The 23,139-nt window shown below is 30.4% G+C and overlaps 3 protein-coding genes across 4 annotated transcripts; 1 reads left to right on the top strand and 2 right to left on the bottom strand.

The window, feature by feature from the left end:
- Positions 1-2,072: 2,072 nt before the first annotated feature.
- On the top strand, positions 2,073-5,284 carry LOC114389555 (protein SINE1-like). Its single transcript, XM_028350251.1, has 3 exons — positions 2,073-2,150; positions 2,619-3,931; positions 4,555-5,284. Exons 2-3 carry the CDS (start codon positions 2,627-2,629, stop codon positions 5,020-5,022), a joined length of 1,773 nt encoding a protein of 590 aa, XP_028206052.1. The 5' UTR covers positions 2,073-2,150; positions 2,619-2,626; the 3' UTR covers positions 5,023-5,284.
- A 1,685-nt stretch (positions 5,285-6,969) lies between these two features.
- LOC114389180 (photosynthetic NDH subunit of subcomplex B 2, chloroplastic-like) lies at positions 6,970-9,633 on the bottom strand. The gene is made up of 3 exons (XM_028349800.1): positions 9,059-9,633; positions 8,094-8,534; positions 6,970-7,478 (listed from the first exon to the last, which is right to left on the bottom strand). The coding sequence occupies exons 1-3, from the start codon at positions 9,497-9,499 to the stop codon at positions 7,281-7,283; spliced, it is 1,080 nt and encodes a 359-aa protein (XP_028205601.1). The 5' UTR covers positions 9,500-9,633; the 3' UTR covers positions 6,970-7,280.
- Positions 9,634-11,084: 1,451 nt separating this feature from the next.
- LOC114390547 (YTH domain-containing protein ECT4-like) lies at positions 11,085-15,385 on the bottom strand. Of its 2 annotated transcripts, XM_028351299.1 has the most exons (9): positions 15,255-15,385; positions 14,616-14,692; positions 14,241-14,346; positions 14,032-14,099; positions 13,144-13,743; positions 12,182-12,757; positions 11,876-12,088; positions 11,643-11,789; positions 11,085-11,487 (listed from the first exon to the last, which is right to left on the bottom strand). In XM_028351299.1, exons 1-9 carry the CDS (start codon positions 15,280-15,282, stop codon positions 11,311-11,313), a joined length of 1,992 nt encoding a protein of 663 aa, XP_028207100.1. In that variant the 5' UTR covers positions 15,283-15,385; the 3' UTR covers positions 11,085-11,310. The 2 variants fall into 2 exon arrangements, with proteins under 2 accessions (XP_028207100.1, XP_028207101.1); XM_028351300.1 differs by lacking the exons at positions 14,616-14,692; positions 15,255-15,385 and having other exon boundaries at positions 14,236-14,346.
- Between the last annotated feature and the right edge of the window lie 7,754 nt (positions 15,386-23,139).

Below are 23,139 nucleotides of genomic sequence, written 5' to 3'. Positions count from 1 at the left end.
GCATTACTAGTAACTAGTAAGTAGTAACAGGGTGCGTTTTTTGAAGTTTCAACACACAAATTTTAAAGGCGGGAAACGGTCCTACCAAAAGCTATGATGAATATCGGAAGAAAGCACTGCGCGGTTAGAGCAAACAAGACAAAATCAAAGGCTAAAGGACAAATTCAAAACCACACGACGATATTACCCTCTTACCAATACTATAGTATAACTTAATTCAAATACACACATTATTTGGGCATCATTTTGGACTATAATTGAGTAATCATTGAGTGTACGATTTTGTTTTTATTAATACATTGAACTGATCCACCCAAAAAAGTTTAAGTTTTTTGTTTAGAAAAAAAAAAGTAATTAACAAGTTAAAAAGTACATTACAATTGAAAATGATAAAAAATTACACTGGGATAACAATTACTATTTTTCTTCTGCGGTCCCATCAAACAGCCTCCTTTTTTTTTGGGTGTTTATCTACGTTTTATTTACATCATTGTGAGCTTGTTTATTAAGTGTGCGGTGTTGTAGTTAATATATTCTTTTTTTAAAAAAAATAAAGGTTGTACTGATTAATAATAATGATAATTCTAAGGAGTTAATCAAGGAAAACATGACAGAATCTGCATTCTGTAAAAATTTTGTGTCCGAAAGTTTTTCCTATCTTTTAGACTCGGGTAATATCTTCATTTAAACTTTTCCAAGAAAAAAAAACTAAATAATCAGAATATTTTCCTTTTTTCAAAATATTTTATTAAATTTTGACTAAATAGAAAAATTCTTTTGTATCATATTTATTCGCTTCTATTCACCAAAAAAATTATTCGCTTCATATGGAAAAAAATTGTTGTATTAATGATCACCTGTTAAAATTAGAGTTTGATTCAGAAGTTCGATCATATCATGGTAAACTTATGATTAAATAACAAATTGATATATTCAAAAAGAATTTAACTCTTTCAATAATTAACATGATAGGCCAAATGATGCAATGATATGTTATTGTATGCTATTAAATCAAATGTTATCTTTAAATAATTATATTTTTGTAATATTGATTAAGATTTTATATCCGTTAATTTTTTTAAGGAAAGATTTTATATCCGTTATAGAATATTAGTCACTAAGGTTTTTGTATAAAGATTAACAAAAATTATCAAATTCTTTCAATTACAAAAAGTGATTACATCTGACTAAATTAATTTATCATTTTATTAATGTGTTTTTCTATTTCAACTTTGCAAAAATACTACCAAGAAATAATAATAATAATAACAATAATAAAATAAAGAGCTGTTCTATTTGTTAAGAAAAACTTTTTTTTGTAAATATTTGTAACATAAACACACGAATTGCACGAAAAGTGAAATAAACGATTGTGATTTTTTTAAAGTAAATCCTGATTAAAAATATTGAAAACAACAAAGACAAAATTTGATACAAATAACCAATAGTGTGATTTTGACGAAAGACACAATCGCAACATATAGCATTTTTTGTGAAATAAATATGACCTCATTTTTGAAAAAAAAATCACCAAAATAACCGATAGAAAAATAAAATAAAAAAGAAATAAATTAAGTTTTTTATGAACCAATTCAAATTTATCTTCTTATTTTTAATAAATATTTATAGACAAATAATTAATTTATTCAAGTTGGGCTTTAAAACAAGCTTAGGTGGGATAAACATTGGTTTTAATTTAAAAAAAAAGTGATATTAGTACATTTTTTAATATATTTTTTTTTGTTGTTGACTAAAAATTATTAAATTATGAGTGAAAATTATTAAATAAATTTATAAATTTCTAATAATTTTTCTCAGTAACCAAATAATAGTAATACAAATATTAAAGAATGCTTTGGTAATTGGTAGGATTTTGCTGGTCAAAGCTCTTAATTATATATTTATATGCTGGTCAAAGCTCTTTTATTATGGTTAGTTACCGGTAATAATATGCAAAAAGTCATGAAATCAAGGGCAATTTCGGAAGCATAGATTGAATCGTGTGGGGCCCACAGTGAGGGAGAGCGGCGGAATTTGAAAGAACATATTTTTGAATATTGGTCTCATACTCTCACTGCTTCTTCTTAAGATCTCTTTCTGCATTCCTTCACTCAACAGCTGCGCAATCTCTGCATCTTCTTCACGCTAAGGTGAGTTTTTTTGTTTTGTCCAATTTTCAACCTTTTCCCTCTCCACTAGTTTAATTATCATCATTTTCCTTCTTTCTTGGACTAACTGAATTTACACGTTTTCTTTTCAAGGAAAAAACAAAAAACTGAGCTTACCCTTCTCTTGAATGTTTGAATGTCCCAAAAGATTCTGTTTTTATGTTTAATGGTTGATAATGGTGGAAGATTTAGTGTTAGGGGAAGGATTCAATAGGGTTTCATGCTAGTGCCTTTTTCACCCTTTTTTTTATTTTAGAAAAGTTGTGAACTTTTAATTTGTCTTACTGCAATGTCCTTGAAATGTTTGCACTTGGTGTTTATATATATATATATATATATATATATATATATATATATATATATATATATATATATATATATATATATATATATATATATATATTTACTTCATTTTCATTATTGCTTATAGTGGTGTGTGCTTGGTTGTAGTTCAAAAAATGGGTAGGAGTCTAAGCCCTTTGGTGAGGCAAGAGCTGGCAAATCTTGAGAAAGATGAAGATAGCCGCAAATCCGCCATGAAGGCGTTGAAATCTTATGTGAAAGATTTGGATTTAGAGGCCATTCCTTTCTTTCTCGCAAAAGTTTCTGAGAGCAAAGAAAATTGTTCAGGGGAGTTCACAATTTCAATCTTTGAAGTTCTTGCTAGGGTTCACGGTGTCAAAATTGTTCCTTTGATAGACAACATCATGAGAACCATAGTAAAGACTTTGGCTTCAAGTGCAGGGTCCTTCCCTCTCCAACAGGCTTGCTCAAAGGTGGTTCCTGCAGTTGCAAGATATGGAATTGACCCCTCAACCCCAGAAGACAAAAGGAGGCACATAATTTGGTCCCTTTGCACGCCTCTTTCCAATTCTCTCTCGAGTTCTCAGGAGAGCCTTACTTCGGGTGCTGCCCTTTGCTTGAAGGCTCTGGTGGATTCTGATAATTGGAGGTTTGCTTCAGATGAATTGGTCAATCGGGTTTGCCAGAATGTTGCTGCGGCATTAGATGGAAAGTCTGGTCAAACCAACTCCCATCTTGGTCTGGTTATGTCGTTGGCCAGGCGCAATGCGTTGATCATTGAAGCGTATGCAAGGTTGCTCATACAATCTGGAATAAGAATACTGAATGCTGGCCTTGTGGAGGGGAATTCTCAGAAAAGGCTTTCATCAATTCAGATGATCAACTACTTGATGAGAAGTTTGGACTCCAGAAGCATATTCTCAGAGATTGAATTGATAATTGAGGAGATGGACAAGTGCCAATCTGATAAAATGGCATTTGTGCAAGGTGCAGCACTTGAGGCTTTGCAAACTGCCAAGAGAATTGCAAGTGATAAAAAGCCAAGATATGCAAAAAGTCCGGCTTCAGTGACAGGATCAAATTTTAGTAGGAGAGAGGAAGACTATATGGAGGGAGAGAATACTTCTTCTGGTGATGGAGAACATACTCCTTCTTCTCTTACACCTGAATCGCGGACATTTGACTTTTTCCCTGGATATGAATATGTTGATTCTCCTATTTCAAGCAACTTTGGACGAAGAAGTGTGACTAGGAAGCTTTGGAGTAATGAAAATGGAGGAGTTGATGTGTCTCTAAAGGATGGTTTGTTTTCACAAATAGGAAAAGAAAGTGCTTTGTTAGAGCATTCATTGATTCCAGAGTTTTCTGATGGAGAGGGAGACTATACAGAGGAGTTTGCTGGTTTCATGGGCAGAAATACCAGCCATGGAGTGTCCAAAAGTACCACCACAAGTCCACTAGTAAGTTTCTCCTTTTGTCATATTTCTATTGTTTGTACATTGGAGACATTTCCTATAGTCATTTTGTACCCTGGTTTTCATATCCAACCTTGTCAACATTAAATGGTTGAATGTTGCATTCTTTTTTCCCATATTAGAGAAAAGTTAACAGGACAGAACATACCAATTACCAATAGAACCATGGAGTATGAGTCCTTTTCTTTCATCCCAAATTCATCTTATTTCTAGTCTTGACCTCCTGGACTCATTTTTTTCTACTGCAAATTGTAGAATCGGGAAAATTCTAACAGAAGCAACTTTTCTTAGAGTTGGTTAACATTTGGAATAGTTTGACTTATCATCCATTTATTTATTGAGAAATGGTTAACTTTTTTATACCCTCAAAAGTGTTTATGAATGTAATGTTTGCAATGTTTCTTTATTGAGAATAATATTTATTTTTATGCATCATTCTCCTAAATAGAGTCTTCGAATGCATAGATCTTTATGCAAACTTGTTTTTAGCATGCTTTAATAAAAGCTGTCTATTTTAGTGCAGTATTTCAATGCTGCAATGTTTCTGGTTTAATCACTTGTTTACTCATGGAGTTCACACATTGTGTTTTTGCTCTTGTTAATCACAGAGGTCACGCACTCAGGCAACTGTTGACAGCATAAAAATCTTTGAGACCCCTAGGAAGCTCATCCACTCTCTTCAAGATTCAAGTGATCTGTCTTTGGGTTGCTCTAAGAAGGAGCAGAATGGAAGGTATAGGAGTCTATCCTCAGACGACAACATGGAGTGGAGTCCATCTTGTAAGTATAACCAAAACGGTTTCTCAGATGACATGAACAAGTGTGATAGCGAAGTAATCGAAGGTTGTGCTGAGGTTGAGTTTCAAGGTGGCTCAGAGTCAGTCTCATCAACAAATGACAACAACATTCTTGTAGATGTCGAAAAGCAGATGCATACCAAAGTGGTTCCTGAAAATAGAAATGCCAAGACTAAATACAAATTGGTTTGTGGTCTTTCATGCGTTCTACTTGCAGTGGCTACTCCATTGCTTTGGATCAATAATCAAGATGAAGGCCATTATCTTGTCCCAACATAAATTGTAGATCCTGAAAATTAAGAGCACTTTTAGGTACGCTAATGTGAAAGTAGTTGTTAATTCCAACAGTGTTGGAAAATTTAGTATAGCAGGTGTATTTAGTAATGTTCTGTTCCATTGAGCATCTTCAATGTGCATTTTGTTTTCCTGTAAACAATTTGAGAACTTGTTTTATTGAATTTTACTTTCTAGTAAAGTGGAAACACAATTGAATCTTTGGGTTATGTTCAGTTAAAATTGAAGCTGGTGATGCACATATGAAGACTAGATGTGATGAATATATTTTGATTTTTTATTATAGCATTGGTGGATTCTATGTTTTTAGAAGTTTTACCTCATCTTGTCTATGATTTGTAACGAGCATTGAAACTTAAGACTCTTGATGCACGAAGGCTCACTGCACCCTTACAATCTTTATAACACGTAAATCGTGCACTTCAGTAGAACGGTGCAACAGCATAAGTTGAGTTTATCTTACATATTCTTTGAGCATCTACAATCCAATATCTCTGTTTAGGTTCTTAATTGGGTCCTACATGTACATATTACCTATTTTTACTCTTTACAATACAACCACTATACACTCATTTTTCTGTTTCTTTTAACCAAAAAAAAAACTAACATGTCCTACCATTTTAAATTTGAGAACCGGTGCTAAAAGGAGAAACTCAACACCATACCCATACCGTCGCATTCCTGATACCAGTTTGGAACCAATTCCCTTGCCTCAAATACTATGCGAGATCTGCCGATAAAGTTGGTCTTATAGCATGTTTAGGGTTGGCCGTGAGGTGAGCTAAAATTAATTATGAAACCATAATGAATGTGAAGTAACATATAGTTTGTTTTGAAAAAATCATGATGTCACCGTGATTTTGAGGTAGCCAATTTTAAAGAGTATCTAAACATGTTATCAGTGAATTAAATAAGATTAAATGCAAGTTACTGAATGAACAAATAAATATATAATACATATAATATATTGTTTTAGCTGGTATAAATTTGATATTTGAAATATTTAATCTTAAAATATTCTTTTTAATTGGAGTAACAAAAATAACAAATTAAAGGATTAATGGAACAATTTTCATAATATCTGTGATCTTTGTACATAATTAACATTAGTTTGTTTGGCCGAGCATTAGTAAAGTTGATTTTGGTTAAAGTAAATTTTAAAGGCGTGATTCACGTTAAAATGTTTTTATTAGAAATTAAAGAGAAAAATAGTTATATACTGACCATGTAAAAAGTTTTATAGTCATTTGATCACTATTCACCATAATAAGTTTATTAATTATCAAAATAATTATCTTAAAGTAATTTAAATGATAGTCTATAATTAAATAATGTTATAAAATTATTTTACATTGTCAGCACATAAACATTAAATTCAATATTAAATTAGAAATGAAATTCAGTATAATTTTTTTATCAAACATAAAAGTTATTTTAACTTGAAATCAATTTCAAAACCAATTTTGAACTCTTCTCAAAAGTAAAACATATTAAAAATTATCTAAAATTAATTATCTACTTGGAATCAATTCTCTAACCGAAAAATCAAACATGTTCATAATGTCCAAGATTTATCAGAATGGTTCACACTTCACAGCATCGGAAGCATCAAGTTTGAGAGAGCGTTATTATCAGTGCACTCCATGTGTGAAAACTGAATTTCTTTAAACAGTAGAGCAAAGTAAAATGACATAATAAGGATTTCACTGGCCTCGGTTTTAAGCTAATATGCCTTAGGGAGGTGTTGCCAGCGTTATTATTTGTTGGAAGCGTAGTAATTTAGAGCCACAAAAATCCGGAATAGATAGCAAATTCATTCTTGTTCTTCTTACTCAAATAATAGGTTTTATCTCATATCAAGCATAAAATGTAAAATACAGTATGAGAAGTATTTTTCATCCTTAAGGCACCAAAATGTAGTTTAGGAATCCATTGAAATGAAAAATATGCAAGCATTATGTAACCTCTTTTATTGATATAGTATTTGACTATTGGACATAAATCAAATTAACAAAATATACATAGTTTTAGGGAAGAACAATACAAATCCTGCTCCAAGAAAAAAAACTAAAAAAAAAAATCAAAATGGAGAAGAAGCAGGAGGGAAGAAAGAAAGAAAGAAGGGAAAGATTTTTTATGTTTAGCGTGGTTTTTCATCTTTACTGAGCAGCTAATAGTCATATTATAGCTTTCACATCTTAGACGCGATTTCTTACTTCTCAATGAATTCTTGAACAAGCTAATCATGTCAAATTATCATGCTCAATAACTTGTGCACCTCTCCATTCTTCCCCAGGATTAACAGTCACAGGCACCAGTATTGAAGCAGGGCCAGTGCAGATGAAGTAGTCCTTTCCATATTTCTCTGACAAGGAACCAGGGCTTGATAAATAAATATCCTCAAAACCCATTCTTATCACCCTGAAGCATAGCCCACGTCCCTGAAAATCCAACAGGAACTATTCAGTAAAAGCTTTCACTAAATTTTGTGCATGAACAAAATTCTCGGATAGTATATGTTTTTGTCTCTTAAAAATACTTTAAAATGTTAGTTTTAGTTCCTATATAAATATAAGAGTTTAATGATATTCACCATAAGTGCCGTTTTATAGTGTCAATTATTTTGAAATCATTGTTGGTTGACGTTCGAGGTACAGACTTATTATCATACATAATAATTAGTAATTAAATATTAGTGTAAAACATTTTTATAATATCAGTGCATCACCTATTTTCTCTAAATTTAATAAGTTTTTAGTTCTTACATTTTAACATAACCAAGTATTTTCAACATATTCCGGTGGCAGAAAGCTCCTCCTCGTGCAAAAGTATGAGAAAAGGTTATTATATACAGTCTTATGTGTTTCTAGATTCGAACGCATGACCAACTAGTCACCAAGCACAACTTTGCTCGCCCTCAAATGCAAGGACTAAACTATTAAATTTTTATAACTACTAAACTTGAATTTCAAAATACTTTTAGGTACTGAAAACATATTTTACCTAACAAAATTTGGATGTTTGGTAAGAGGGTAAACTTTGTTGATCATTCTAACCTGGTCAATGGTTTCATACTTGGAAGGAGGGGTGTTATAGAATGCCTTTAATCTTTCTTTTGGAGGTGCAGCATAAACTCTACTCATCTTATTCTCAAGGAGGGTAATAGACAAAGCCTGCTGACCCCACGTGCCAGGCTTGGCTTCAGTCTCATTACCAAAGGAAAGCCATCTAGGAGGCTCAGATATGGTAGCTTCTGATGGAGTCAAGATTTGAAAGGGAGAAGAAAGAGGAGCATGTGGAATATATGAGCAGCTTCTGAGGCCTTTAATTGCTGTCCCACGTCTGTTCTTGAATCTAAAATGGCTTAGAATAGCATTGGTTAGAGTGGCAGGCTTGGGGCCAATGTTCTTGGCTACAACTGCTGTGGCCATACTCACAGGATAGAGGGTCACTATGTAAGTGATGTCAAAGAATCTACTAGTGCAGCTCAATTCAACCTGCAAGATAGAGGATAGAAGAAGCATTGAAGCAAGCAACAAAAGCAAATTCAAAGTTTCAGTGCTTCACAGTACAAAAGAAGACTAATGTTATTATGTTTGGATAAGAATTGAGAACATGCTTTTGAATTGGTGAATATTTGGATGCCAAACACAATTCAAAAGCATGTTCTCAATTCTTATCCAAACATAATAACATTAGTCTTCTTTTCAAGCATATTTGGATGCCAATGTTTGATTTAAAGTTACAAAAGTAAAAATACTTTTGAACTCTGAACTAATATCCGAACATAAACTAACTATGCCAATGTTTGATTTAAAGTTACAAAAGTACTTTTGCAAATTTCAATGTAAAATTGTATGTTCCAATGCATGAATTGAGGGGGGGGGGGGGATGTTATTTCTAAAGTAAAAGTACTTTTGAGCTCTCCTAACTTCAATCCAAACATGCACGTTGTGGTAAATGGTAAGGTGAGTGATAGATAAATCAGAATCACATAAGCAAAATGGTATATCAAAGGTACCTGGAGAGCATCTATGGAATCAGAGTCAACATCATTTACAGTCCACTCTAAAGTGGAAGGTAGTAACCCTTTGGCTCCAGGTTGCAGCACTTCATTCATGACCAAACCAACACCACCTTTGGCCTTGTAAGGGCCAGTTTCAGTTGCAGGAATTGTGTAAAGAACCTCCTGAAATCCATCATCTTTCCAATTAACTTTTGGTTTGTATGATGTCACATGAGCATCAGGTATCCTCAGCCTCAAGGAGCTGCCATTTCTCACTGTTAAGTCAACTATGGGAGTGTTATCAGACTCCAAGAACTTGATGCCTTTTCTGCCAAATTTCTCATTGAGTGTCTCAGCTGTGGGAAGAGTGGTTGTTGTTGTTGTAGTGGTGTTAGCTGCTGAAGAGGCCTTTATTAAGTTTAACTTGGGAAGAGATAAGGAAAGAAAAGAAGCCATGGAGAAGTTGAAATAAAGCTATAGCACATTTAACAGGTTCCACACAGAATAGTGATGAGCATGCTGTTGCTAAGGTTCACCCTTAACTGAACACAACACAACTATTGTCTTTGGATAAAAAAAGCGCTTTTTGTTGGCTTTTTGCTTACTCTAAAACGGGGATTTATGTTGCCAAGTAAAAGCTTGAAAGGGTCAATCCAATGATTTCTAAACGGACAACAAATGCAACTCAGCAGTGCCACAAGTCTCCCTTGTTATCCATTTTGGCTTTAGTGTATTTTTCTTTCCTTTTTTTTTATTTGGCTACTGTCGGGGAAAGTTTCAAGTAATTAAATTAAAAAAATACGATATACATTATCGGTGTGTAAAATAATTTTACATATCATATAATCATAAATCATAATATATAATAAAAAAATTATTGATTTTTATGATAACTACAAAAGTTATATGAACAATAATTTTTTTATTAATTAACGGAATAAAAGTTTTTATATTAATAATACATAATATTTTTTGAGTTGTTAATTAAGTCCAGCACATTAGAAACCAAAAAAAAGGGTACATGGATGTTGGTGGCATCACATGAATTTACTCTCCCCCCAAACCCACCTCTTTACCTTCAGATTTAAAATAAAAAGAAAATAAGTCTTACATCACCAGGAGTCTTGGATAATGATGCAGAAATATGGTGCAACTATGAGCTAAAAAAGGATCAAAGTATGAGAGAGGATATCACAGTTTTAGTATCAAAATTCAACTTCTCAAGAGATTAGTACAAAATTTAAAATGAAAAAATCACTTAAAAAGGTATCCTTTCGAAATTAATTAAGATTTAATAGGAAAATTATAAATACTATTATATTTTGTTTTTATTCTTTTTAATAAAGATAGTATATCTTTATCATATTTATAGCATTAACTTACGAATATATTAATTAGTAATATTAGAATTTTTCTTTTCTTTTCTTATATATTCATATCGAAGACCTTTGAAGGAGAAGATTATTATTGAATGAAAATTTGAGATTTTTCTCAACCTCGTTAAAACTCTTGTTTCTTTTCCATCACGTATGCCACATCACATAATCATTAGCAGTATGAACACCTTTATTTTAAAGAGAAATTTATTATTTTCCAGCTCAAGAAAAAACGATAATCATTATTTTCCGATCTCTCGTCCAATGTAAAGCAAGGCTTTTTTATGTGCAACTGCTGTATAGGAATCATGATACATAATTTGACGTGAGGAATTAAATTGAAAAAATAAATCTCTATCTGAACTGCAGAACTAGATTTATAGCAACAGATGTTATTGTACTTCAATTTCGGAGTAGATATGCCATCAGCTAAGTAGTAAACCGAAACAGTTCAGGGAGAAAGTAGGCTGTTTAAAAGGAAATTTGTGAGAGAAAAATCCTATTGAATTTGTGATCAAGATTTACATAAATTCATGTGTCATGCTTAACTAACTGAATTAGATTCCCTTCCCTTGATGATAAAATCCTATTGATTCGTCAACATTTTAGTTTTTAAAAAACACTTAAAAAGACCTCAATTACTACAATAACACAATATATTTTGATTAAAACTTCCTTTGGCCCACCATGAAACTTATGACTACTAAAAACAATCACATTTTATTGAACGAGACCAAAGAAAAACGCTAAAATTAGATGCTCCACTCCAAACCAAGACCAAGATCACATAACAGATAATTTGAAACTGAAAAACACCACCACTCACTACATGACTAAAGCAATAGGGAATAAACAAACAAAAACAAAAATCAGCCAATGACTATCATTGCTTTAACAGCTCTTAGAAGCATCTTCAAGTGCTGTAGTCGATCCATTCCCTTCTAACAGCCCTTCTGCATTCATTCTTCCATCTGCTGCATTTGCAGTAGCAGATTCATTGATCAAGGTTGCATCAAGAGACTTCGGAAATGTAACCGTCCCAAATGTGAAATCACTGGGCTTGCTGATCTGTTTTGAACAAAGTATCAATAAATAGATGGTGTGATCCTCAATTTAGCTGGCATGTAAAAGGAGGAAATTGACAAAAGAAAGGACTGAAAATTTTATAGAAACATGTAAAGTGTGAGAACTTGTACCACAAGATGTAAAAGGCATTAGATTACCTGTTTTGGTAACTGCTGTTCCTTAGACTTTTTCTCCTGAGTCACCTTTTCACGATCCTCGTAGAACCCAAAATCATCCAAGATGCATGTTTGGCTTGAATGCTCCTTGAATATTTTGACAAGTTGAACACCCTTCTCAAACTTAACCTGCACAAGGATGGACATATAATAGCATTTAGCAATGAATAGGTGAAGTTAATGTGGTATCATGAAAAAAGGCCCTAAGGAAATACCTCCTGAGTATCCCTACTATTTGTTACAGGTTTGTTTTCATTGTTTTCAAGCGTTATGTGCCTCAACACGCTATTTGGGATATCCTTGATGACATGCCACTTCACAGAAAAGCAACCAGTCCACCTGTCCTGCTGCCAATAATCTACGGTTTTACCAAAATCAACAGGACCCAACATCTCGGCTAAACCAACAAATTGCCCACTAGTGTTGACCTGTAGCAAAAAACGAATGACAAGAAACAAGCATGTTAGAGAAACCAAGAAAATCTAAGAATTTACCAATTAAATGCTGCCTATGACACTGACCGAAAATAACAAAAATATGGGACAGCCACCGGGCTTCTCCTTGGCTTCCTGATATGCCGAATCCAGCTTTTTGTTGCCGTTAGGGGTGCTTGCCCAAGCGCTGTATTTTATGCTTTTATGAATATCATCCTCACTATAGGATTTGATGACAAAAAACTTGGCATCAGAATAATTCTCAGCCAAATCTTTCCCATTGTACTGTTCCTTGTCGGGAACCAAAGGAACTTCTTTGTTGTCACTCTTCACTGAAAGGTTCTGTCCCTTGTGTAATAATGTGACAGGTCCAAGACTTTTGATGTTTTTATTATCAGAACTCTTGGCAGCTCTGGGTCCCTTATTTAGCTCGCTGAAACCATCCATACTTTTTTTAAAATGGTTAAGACCGCAGCCATACCCTGCACCATTATGTTTGCTATCGAAAGAGCCCATTCTAGATCCATACGCAGCAGATCCGAAATGAGAATTAGGCCTGAATGTGTTTCCATATTGGCTGTACATCCTGTTGCTCGGATACATCCCGTTCATGAATCCAGAAACCAGGTCAAGTCCAGAAGGATGTCTGGAACCACTCATGTTCTGCAATTAAGAAATCATATTTAAGTTGAATTTTGAATTGATTCTAGAAGTTTAAGCCACAATATTGAACAGATAGAGGTCTACTGCATCTGCTGCAAGACAAGCAGCATTTACAGGAGAGATTACAATAAGACATCACTGATATTCCGAAACAATTAAAACTTGTATCACAACAGCAACACTAATGACAAAAATAATATAAATAGCAAGTTGATTGATGAACATATAATTAATTTTTAGAACACTTTCAATTAAGAAAATACAAAATACAGGCTTAGGTTAAAGGTTTTATCGTGTTAAGAGGAAAAAAAAACTCAAATAATTCAAGTTCACTTTTTCTGCATGGAAAATTGCAATCAGGAAAAGGGATGACCATTCCAACATACTGAGTATTGGGGAAGTGGCTGAGGAAGTCTTTGATTTCTTTGAGATGAAAAATCTTTGACAGGCACTACTGATGAAGATAATCCAACCTTGGCTCCATATTTGGCCTGTCCGTCAGATACTAAGGACGCATCCGAAGGGACTGGCAGTTGTGTACCATGGGTGCTTCTTGGACCCTGATATCCTGACAAAGGAGCATAAGCTGGCAAGCTAGCCCCTTGATAAGAATCATTTGTATTCAAAGATGTGTGCTGTGAACTAGTTAAAAATGGATTTAACCCATTTTTATCAGTGAAATTACTATTGCCCACGTTAACATTGTTTCCTTTATTCATAGCATTTGTTGAAGAAACACAATCAGCAACATCAACAGTAGTTGATATTTCTCCTTCTGGAAGACTGATTTTGTTGGTAGTAAATGACACATCAGCAGAAGCTGGAGATTTGTAATAAGAACATGGATACTGGTACTGTTGCAGCCCGTACTGCTGACCATCCTGTTGAATCATCGGAGAAGAGGAATTGGGAGATGCATATGTTCCATATGGTGCATAACCATAACCTTGATGGTACATATAAGAGCAGTTATCCCCATAAACACCCTGTCATTAGATCCAACAAATAAAATCTTCATTAGATACTTATAGGCTTCCCCTTTTTTCTGAAATCTATATATTATCATATAAAAATGATAAGAAACAGATCATAACACAGAAGGATAAAAACAATAAAATAAAAAATAACAAGACACAAGATGACACTTCTGAGAAAGATGGAAGAAGGATGCAATTGCATGCTCATCAAACTACAAATTTAACAATTGATATTCAATGACAGGATAAAAAGACACAATCATCACAAGTCTGGAAACTAGAGAACAAGGTTCTTACTTGAGCCATCCCTCCATCAAGGTTCATATATCTGGAATAAGCATTCCAATCACCTTGCCCATCATAACCTGAAAAAACACTTAACACCATGTCATTTCCCCAAAAATGAATAATACAGGTCATTCAAATATTTATCGGAAAATCTTTGCACCCATATGGTGTAATCAATCAACATATCTATCCTCAGGAGCCATAGTAGCTTACCTTACCTCCATAATAATACGCAGAAGGGTATCCATTTGGAACAAAGCATGAATTTGGATTGAATGGCTTGGCCCTCCCTTTAGCTGCACCACTGGAAAAAGTGGGTCCATTCTGCACACAAATAGAATAAAATAATCAGTCAACTTAGCACAACAAAGTTATAAGATTGGCTAGGTGGTTGAAGGGAGACGAGGAGGAAGAGGTTGTGGCCTGTGGGTTTGAATCCCTTTCCCTAACAAAAACTAACACCTAACAACTAACATAGGCCGATAAAAAATAAAAACTTAGCACAACGCCAACTACTCTAATGCTTTAGATAGCTCACTAACCAAGAAAAAAAAAGTGAAGCAATGAAATTGAAATGGAAAGCAGTTAAGTACCTTCTTCGCAGGCTCAGCAACTCCAATGGGTTTGGACTCAGAGTCCAGGGTCAAATTCTGCAATAAATCTGCAGTTTCTACATAGTATGGTAAAGGAAAACAATTTACCTCTAATCTAACATCATAATTCACAAACACAAGAGATTTAAAAAAAACACTTCAGATAAACAGCAAAACAGAACAAAACAAAAAACAAGAAAATTTGAGCAACTAAACATTATTATACACCACAATAAAATTCTCTCAGAAAAATTATGACTCTTAACATACACCTACTAGATTATTTTTTTTTTTTGTTTTTTACAGCATACTAAAAACCCTAGAGTGTGTATAAGTGTTCACAAAAAGAATAAATAAAAAAGAGGATTTTTTACTTCAAAGCAATAATTGACCACCATGTTTCAGTAATGACCTAAACATCTAAAAACCAATGAATGGTGCATAACAGTGATTACAGAGAGAACCCATAGGAAACCCTTATGAGTGAATTACACACGAGATGTAAAAAGAAAACCCACATGTAAAAAAACATAGAATCTAGATAGCCCAGAGAATTGAAGAAAAAAAGATTGAAACTTTAGGTAATGGGAACCACAGAAACGAAAAAACAAAAAAAGGGTTTTGACGAGAAAAGGATACTGTCAGAAGAAGGAGCAACAGCTGCCATGATCGAAATCAGAGAGAGAAAGGGTCGCCGCCAACTCCGTGTTCTTTGGGTTTGAGACACAGAAAGAGAGAAGAGGGAGATTTAAGAAGAACCTATGTAACTATTTATATTAGTAATTACCAAAAAAAAAAGTTGCTTACTTTGAGCATCAGAATCTTCTAAGGGGATTTCTTAAATTACTTTTTATCGTCCGCATGTATTTTTATAAAATATGGCTGTAAATAAAAATATGTAGAAAATAGTAATTATAAAGTATAATCCAGTTATTGTCATTGTACTTAACTAATTCAAAATATCACAAATTTACTTTTCTAATTTTAATGTATTTTTCTCACAAATAAAATTTAAAAAAATTATAAGCTATATCATTTGGATTTTATATTTATCATACTTTTCAGTGCCATTCATTTTTGTTTTTTTTACAATAATATCAATAAAGTTTGAATCTATAATTTTATATAAATTACTCGTATGGCTTTGATAAGGAAGAAGTCTTTGATTTCTTGAGAATCGTAGACAAAAAACTTGATTTCCATATTTGATATTTGTTTTTTAAAAAATAAGCACTCACAAGAAAGTATGTTTCATAAGAATGATTTTACTCAGGTTTGTAACTTTTTTACCAGAAGGTGAGGGAAAAAAGTTTTATTTTGTCCGAGAATCATAATTCCTCAAAATTATAAATTCTTAGAGTTATGATTTCTAAAATCTATTTGGTTGATGATATTTTTATTGCAATTAAAAAGATATTTAACTCGAAAAAATTAGATTTCATCTCCCTCATGGAAAAGCTTTTACCAAAAACTAGCTAATTTTTTTTCCCAAAAAACCTTCTTTCATAGGAATGTTATTTTCTAAAATAGGTACTAAACATGAGAAACTAAATTTCTCAATCTAAAATTTTTAGGAAACTAAAAAAAAAATCGCCTATCAAATATTCATTTAACATTCTTGACTATGAGAAAGTTTTAATTGTATGAAAAGAGTAAATTATATCTACAAAATATCCTCACCATGTCATATACCGTGCCATCTATAAAGCTTTAAAATAATTTAAGAGAAATTGTAATGCGTTACCATGACTTATATATAGATGTTGATGGCAACAAAGTTTAATATGCAACAAGTACATCAGAATTATGAACCTAAACATGTACAGGAAAATATTACAATTAGTGGATATTCATTTAATATATTTTTTCCAAGCACGGTGGAGTGATAAAACGGGTCAACTCATCCCACCTTGTAAAAAATAGATTGGACTGTACCACCTCACAAAGAAAAGTGGATTGAGAATTTACGTTCATGTCCTATATGCTTGAGTTGAGCTACCAAACACAAAAATTAAAATAATAAATACACTTTATTAATTTTATTTTTTATAAATATTAAATAATAAATACTTACTAAAAATTTGAATGTATTACATTAAATTTTAAATAATAATTTGTTTAGACAAAAAATACAATAAAAATTAATAATAAACATATAAAGTATCAATAAAATATTAAATTTATTTTTAAAAAATGGATTGGTGGGTCAATTTGTCTCATTTTTTTCTCAATCCATTTTTTTAGCATGGGCCAAATTAAAGTAGATTGACAATTTGTAAACATCAATTCAGCCCACCAAAAATAAGTGAGTTGGCAGGTTGAACCCACTTTATCTCTCCTAACCATTTGGCTGTTATACTCAGCCTAAAAATCTTCTCCCCCTCAACTACACTCTTTGGGAAAACAAAAACATTTCTTTATACCTTAATATATACATCCAACAATTAGGCATATTGACCATTTCTTACTTACTCTTTTGATCTCAAATTTATAATTTAAATTTGGAAACACAAAATAGGTGTAGATGACAAGTTTTGAAATAAGGTAATCTCGTAAGGTTTAGATGACGAGTGTCATCATCGGTTCGTAATAATTTGATTCAATTTTAAATTAAATTTAAATATTAATATATTTATTTGTCATTAAAATCAGACATATCTTTCGTAATTCAAACTTTAATAACTGTATTTTTTTAATACTTTAAACTGATTTATATATATATATATATATATATTTAAAAATATGTTTATAAATTTAATATTAATATTAATTTTGTTATGATTAAATTTACAAGGAGAAAATTTTGAATATATTTTCAAATATAAATTTTTATTAATTACTTTTTTGATAAAAAAAAGTTTTGAATATATCTATTAATAACAAAAATTATTTATTTGAAAATTTATTATAATTAATTAATGAAAAGTGGATTATTATTACTGAATTTGCCTGTTATTACTGCATTGATCTTATATACAACCTATGGCTCCCTACCTCATACCACGACTTCTCATTATGCACCTTATACGGTTTCCCCTTCCTCGCCCCCCACCTCATAGTTGCAACTGTCACAATTTGAGATGTTATGCTCTATGCAAGCTCAAGGATGTGACCCAATTTTCCCGGATGATAACCTTGTGCAACATTACAGACATTCCATCAAACACCTTATGAACATTTTGATCCATGCAAATGATTCCCAATGCTTGAAGGTATTGTGCTACCATATGACCACTGCCCATGCCAGAACCAGCACCGTGACCACGAGTTTTTGGGGGTGAAATTGGACGGTAGAGATTGCATGAGACGCCGGTTTCGGGGACGATGAGGAAGCTCCACGAAGATTAACAGGTTGCTTGGAGCATCCATGAGGGATTTGCTAAGCAGAGAGAAACAAACAAATACGCTGATTTGGGGATTTCCAGGTTGCTTTTGAATGGGAGTAGGAGCGTAGGAGATGTGTTTCAGGGTCTTAGTTTTAGGTAGTTACATGGCAGGTTAACAAGTTAGTCACCTCAGGATTTAAGGCCTCAAGATTAAAATTAAATCAATGGGTAAAAATTGCTGTAACTTTTTTAAAGTTATACCAACTAATTTTATCCTTCATCTCTTTATATGTTATATTCAAAATTCAAGCATGAGCCTAACATGCATTTAATATATCCTATTATAGTTTTATTATCGACGGATTGTTTAACTTAATTTTTTTTTTATCATTTTCAATGTTTTTAGTTCTAACTTGAAATTCAATAGTTTTCAAGTAAATTATCAGTAATTAAAAATAACAATATAAATTATTCATCATAAATCTAAAATATGTATTTATATCACCAGGTATGTAAATCAAATAGTGTGAGTTTATTCCAACTTTAGAGGTTTTGGATTAATTAGAATCTTAAAATTGTCTTTAGTGTGGATACATGTGATTTGGGGAAAAAAAGTTATTTATTATAATTTTTTTGGTATTCTATTTATTATAATTTTAATTATAGTGTAATTTATGTATTTGGAAGTATTTATTTATTATAAATTTTATTTGTATAAAATAAATATTTATTTTATGTAATACACATAAAAAATAACCGGTATCAAGTGATTCAAAACTTGCAAACACGTGAATTGCACCAATGTTAAATGGGTTTGATCCAGTTACCAAAATCTAACTAACTATTTTTAAATTCTTATACCAATGTGTCTAGCTCAATTTGTTAAGCATGAGTTGTTGTACATTATGTAAAAAAATACTAAAAAATCCAATATTAAGGTAATATTAGTTTTTCATTCAAAATTGTGTTGCTTAAGAAAATTCCTAGCAACTAATAAACTAATGACAAACAATAACAAGACTATCGCTTAACCTTTTTTTTGTGTTAACTACCACTCAACCTTATTTTATACAAGTGCCTAGTAGTAGTTATAATGACATATAAAAGAAGCCACATAAAAGCATATATTTTTAGTAAAAAATTAAAGGCGTTTAATTCAGTTATTTAGTAAGATGAATGAATTGTTGTATTTTTATACTTGTTTTTTATTCTAGTTATTACAAAAAAAAAAGTAGAAATCATATACACACTAGTGAAAGAGAATAACAATCCATCTATTGATAAAAAAAATCGTTTGAACTTTTAAATATGAAGTTTGAGAGTGTTTTTTTTTAGCTTAGATTTAAGATTTGATGCATCTATCTTTAACGAAAAACAATATCTCTTAAACATAATCATTATAATGTTTTGTTATATTTTAAATGTTTGGCAATTTTTTTTGAAAAACCATCATAAATAGAAAAAGGGAAGTCAATTGAAACACAACCTAGGTCTTACAAAAATTGTTTTGCTTTGTGAATCCCTACACCATAGCACCCGGCCCATACTTAGTCCATTACTATTTCTAGATCCCATACGTGTCAAACAAATAGAAGCATGGCGTTGGGCTGTCACAATTTGTCTGTCCTTAAATAATTTATTTTCAACTTAATCACGTTAGATATTAGATATAGTTGTACACTTGTACGTCTTTTACATTTTTAGTTTATTGCCATTTACACCGTTTAGAAGAACTATATGTGAACAATTACTATACTATCGTAATCATAATGTATAATTGTACACGCACCATTTATTTCTTTTTCTCTTGTGCTTGAAAGGTGCATATATACATGAAGAGACGTATTAAGTTTCTCCTTTGGTTTAGACAGTTTGCTTAACAAATCAAAGTCAACCTCTTTTGATTTGATAGTCCTAATCTTAGTCCATGGCCAAAAAGGAAAAGTGATTATTAATGTCAGGCTGGGTTTTATAATTCTACGATAGTATCTGACGAAAAATTCTTTTATGATAATGTTTTAGGATGTTCACACATTTTTAAAAAGTTGTTTTCGTTCAGTATGTGTCAATAATATTCATACAATGTGGTGTGGGGTACGTTAGATGTTTTTGGAATTCCCCTAGTTTTCCTTTTAAACATGATGGGTTTTTTTGTTTTGAAATTGTGGGATAGTTGTATATAAGAATTTGAATTTCAAATTTGTGTTATATTTATATTTTAAACTGTTTTATTAAATGCTCTGTAAAAAGAACTATTTTATTAAACGCAATATATTAAAAAAATCAATGTTTAAAAACACAAATATTCCTCGCAATTAAGGATGGAGTAAGGAGTAAGGAGTTTTACTTTGAGGGTCAATGACTAATTTACTTTAACTTTGACTGGGCCAAATAAAATTAATGACAACTAATTAGTAGGTTGAATCCACAACTCTTTCATCTTAAATAATTGCATATATAATTTACTGTTTACAAATTTAAAATTGTATAAGTCAATGAATAATTATATATATAAATTTAATTAGAAGATATTGATAATGTAAAATAAAATTCTAAAAAAATTAAAAAACTGTTATGTGTAGTAAGTCAATTAATTTCTGTAATAATTGTTTCAAAAGTAATATCTTTATTAATTTCTAATTCATTGACCATATGTTAATATTTAAGCTGATATTATATAAAAATTTAGCTATAAATATATTTTGAATGAAAATAAATTCTTAATTTCTTTGAATTATATAATAATAAAATAAATAAAATATATTTAAAGATAATAATTTTAAAGATAATATTACTAGTATATCTAACTCTTTGACCAAATAATCATATTTAGGGTGCTAATATATCAGAATTCAACTCTAAATATATTAACAATCAAATATTTTCTATTAATCCCTTTGAATGTTATAATAATATAATTTATTTAGGGATAATTTTTTAAAAAATTAATATCTATATTGATTTCAAATTTATTGACCATATAATAATATTTAGACTGGTAATATATCAAAACTCAACTCTAAATATATTATGAATTAAATATTTCCTTTTATTTTTTTTTGAATGCATATAATAATAATAATAATAAATAATAAACTATATTTAAGTCTAATAGTTTTAAAAGTAATATATATAAATTTCTAAGCCCTTTACCATATAATAATATATCAAAATTCAACACTAAATATATTATGAATAAAATATTTTGTTTTAATCTTTTTGAATGGGTATAGTAATAAAATAAGACAATGTATTTATTGATAATTGTTTTAAAAGTAGTATACATATTGAATTTCTAATTCATTGACCACATACTCATGTTTAGGCTGAAAATTTATCAAAATTCAACCCTGAATATGTTATGAATTAAATATTTTATTTTAATTTCTTTGAATGTATATAATAATGAAATAATAAAAATGTATTTAAAGGTTTAGTAAGGATTTTTATCTTAAGTCAATGACTATTTTTTCCTTTCATGTGTGGGTTGTTATAAATTTGGTATTTGAGACAATGGCTAATTTACTTTAATTTTGACCATACCAAATGAAATTAATTTTATTCTATTTTATTGACAAAATATATGTTAGATTGTAAAGAGATAAGTATCTCTTTTACCATCCTAAAAAACATATATATTTTAACCAGGTAAATAGGAATTATATTCAAAGTAATTAATGATTAGATTAAAAAGATGAGGAACAATTAAAATAAAGTATCATACTAATTACTTTTTTTTCTTTTTTATGTTTTTTTTTTGCTTGAGTGTATCATACTAATTACTGAATATAACAAATTTAGTATTCTATAAAAAACTGTTTTTTTTAGAGAGTGTAAAATAATATTCAAAAAGAAATGTAATTAATAACCGTAGCCTTTATTGCGTGAGTGAATGTAAATATTAGGTTAAAATGTAATATTCTTCTTCTTATTTTTTAAAATTTGTGATTTGAGTTTTTTTTAATTGAGATATTTTATTTATTAATTTTTTAAAAATATCATTTTTAATTCTTCTATTTTTCAATTAAACATTTTGTCTCTATTTTTTTAAAATTTACAATTGTAATTCCTCTTTATCAATTTCATACTTGATTATGTGTTTTTTTAATTATCTTTTTAATAAATTAAGCTTATTAACAATTAAATAATTTTAAAAAATATTGTCATATGAATAATAAATAGATTTGTGTTAGTTAAAGCTTAAAAATACATAAATTAATGTTTGAAATTATTCATAAGAACTCAAATTACAAATTAAAAAAAAATAAGAGATTAAATGTATCAATTAAAAAAAAATAAAAAAATAAAAGTGTAAATTTTTTAAATGTAAAGATAAAATGTCTTAATAAAAAATAAAAAAAACTAAAATTACATGTTTTAAAAAATAAAAGGATGAAAAATTAATTTAAACCTAAATATTATTACCCAAACGGTTTTTAAATTTTGTAAAACAAAATCCACGAAAACAGGTACCGTATAAAATTTAATAACAAAACGTACAAAATGAAAACAATTCTCACAAAATCTACCCCCCTAACTTTCCTTTTTATTTCATACTTTTGAACAAATTATTACTAATTGACTAAAGTTCAAAAACACAAGCAACATTAATTCACATCCTACAAATTTAATTACATCCAATTTATGATATTTACTCCTTCCATCCCAAAATAATTAGCATACTTTATATAAATCAGACAAAAACATTAAACAAATAAAAAAATAATCATTTTATAAAATTAATTTTATATTATCATTAATTTATTTACATATTTTATAATTTATTATTAATATTATAAAAGATATAAATAAAAAAATAATAAATGTTACAATTAAAAATTTAAGTATAATAATATTGTCAATTACCCAATCAGCTATCGTAACTACAATTCCAAGAAAAGTCAAATGAAAAAACAAGGAAAATCATTGACACCCTTTGTTTTTTTGTTTTTTTTTTCAAAGTAAAAAAATTAATAAAAAGTTCAAGTTAGATGGAGGATAAATAAATAAACAAAGAAAGATTACTATGAAAAATAAACAAAAAATATGTTTTTTTTACTGGAAATAAAAAAAAATTAGAAAAAAAAAAAATATAATATCCTTTTGGTTATTACGAAGCCACAGTTGCATGGTGCATATAGATAAACAGTGTCTCTCTCACACACACACATTGAAACAACACATTCACAGCACACCCC

The sequence above is a fragment of the Glycine soja genome, chromosome 16, assembly GCF_004193775.1.
Source record: "Glycine soja cultivar W05 chromosome 16, ASM419377v2, whole genome shotgun sequence".
Classification (NCBI taxonomy): Eukaryota; Viridiplantae; Streptophyta; class Magnoliopsida; order Fabales; family Fabaceae; genus Glycine; species Glycine soja.
Note: the sequence above shows the minus strand (reverse complement) of the source record. Positions and strands in the feature narration are given on the sequence as shown.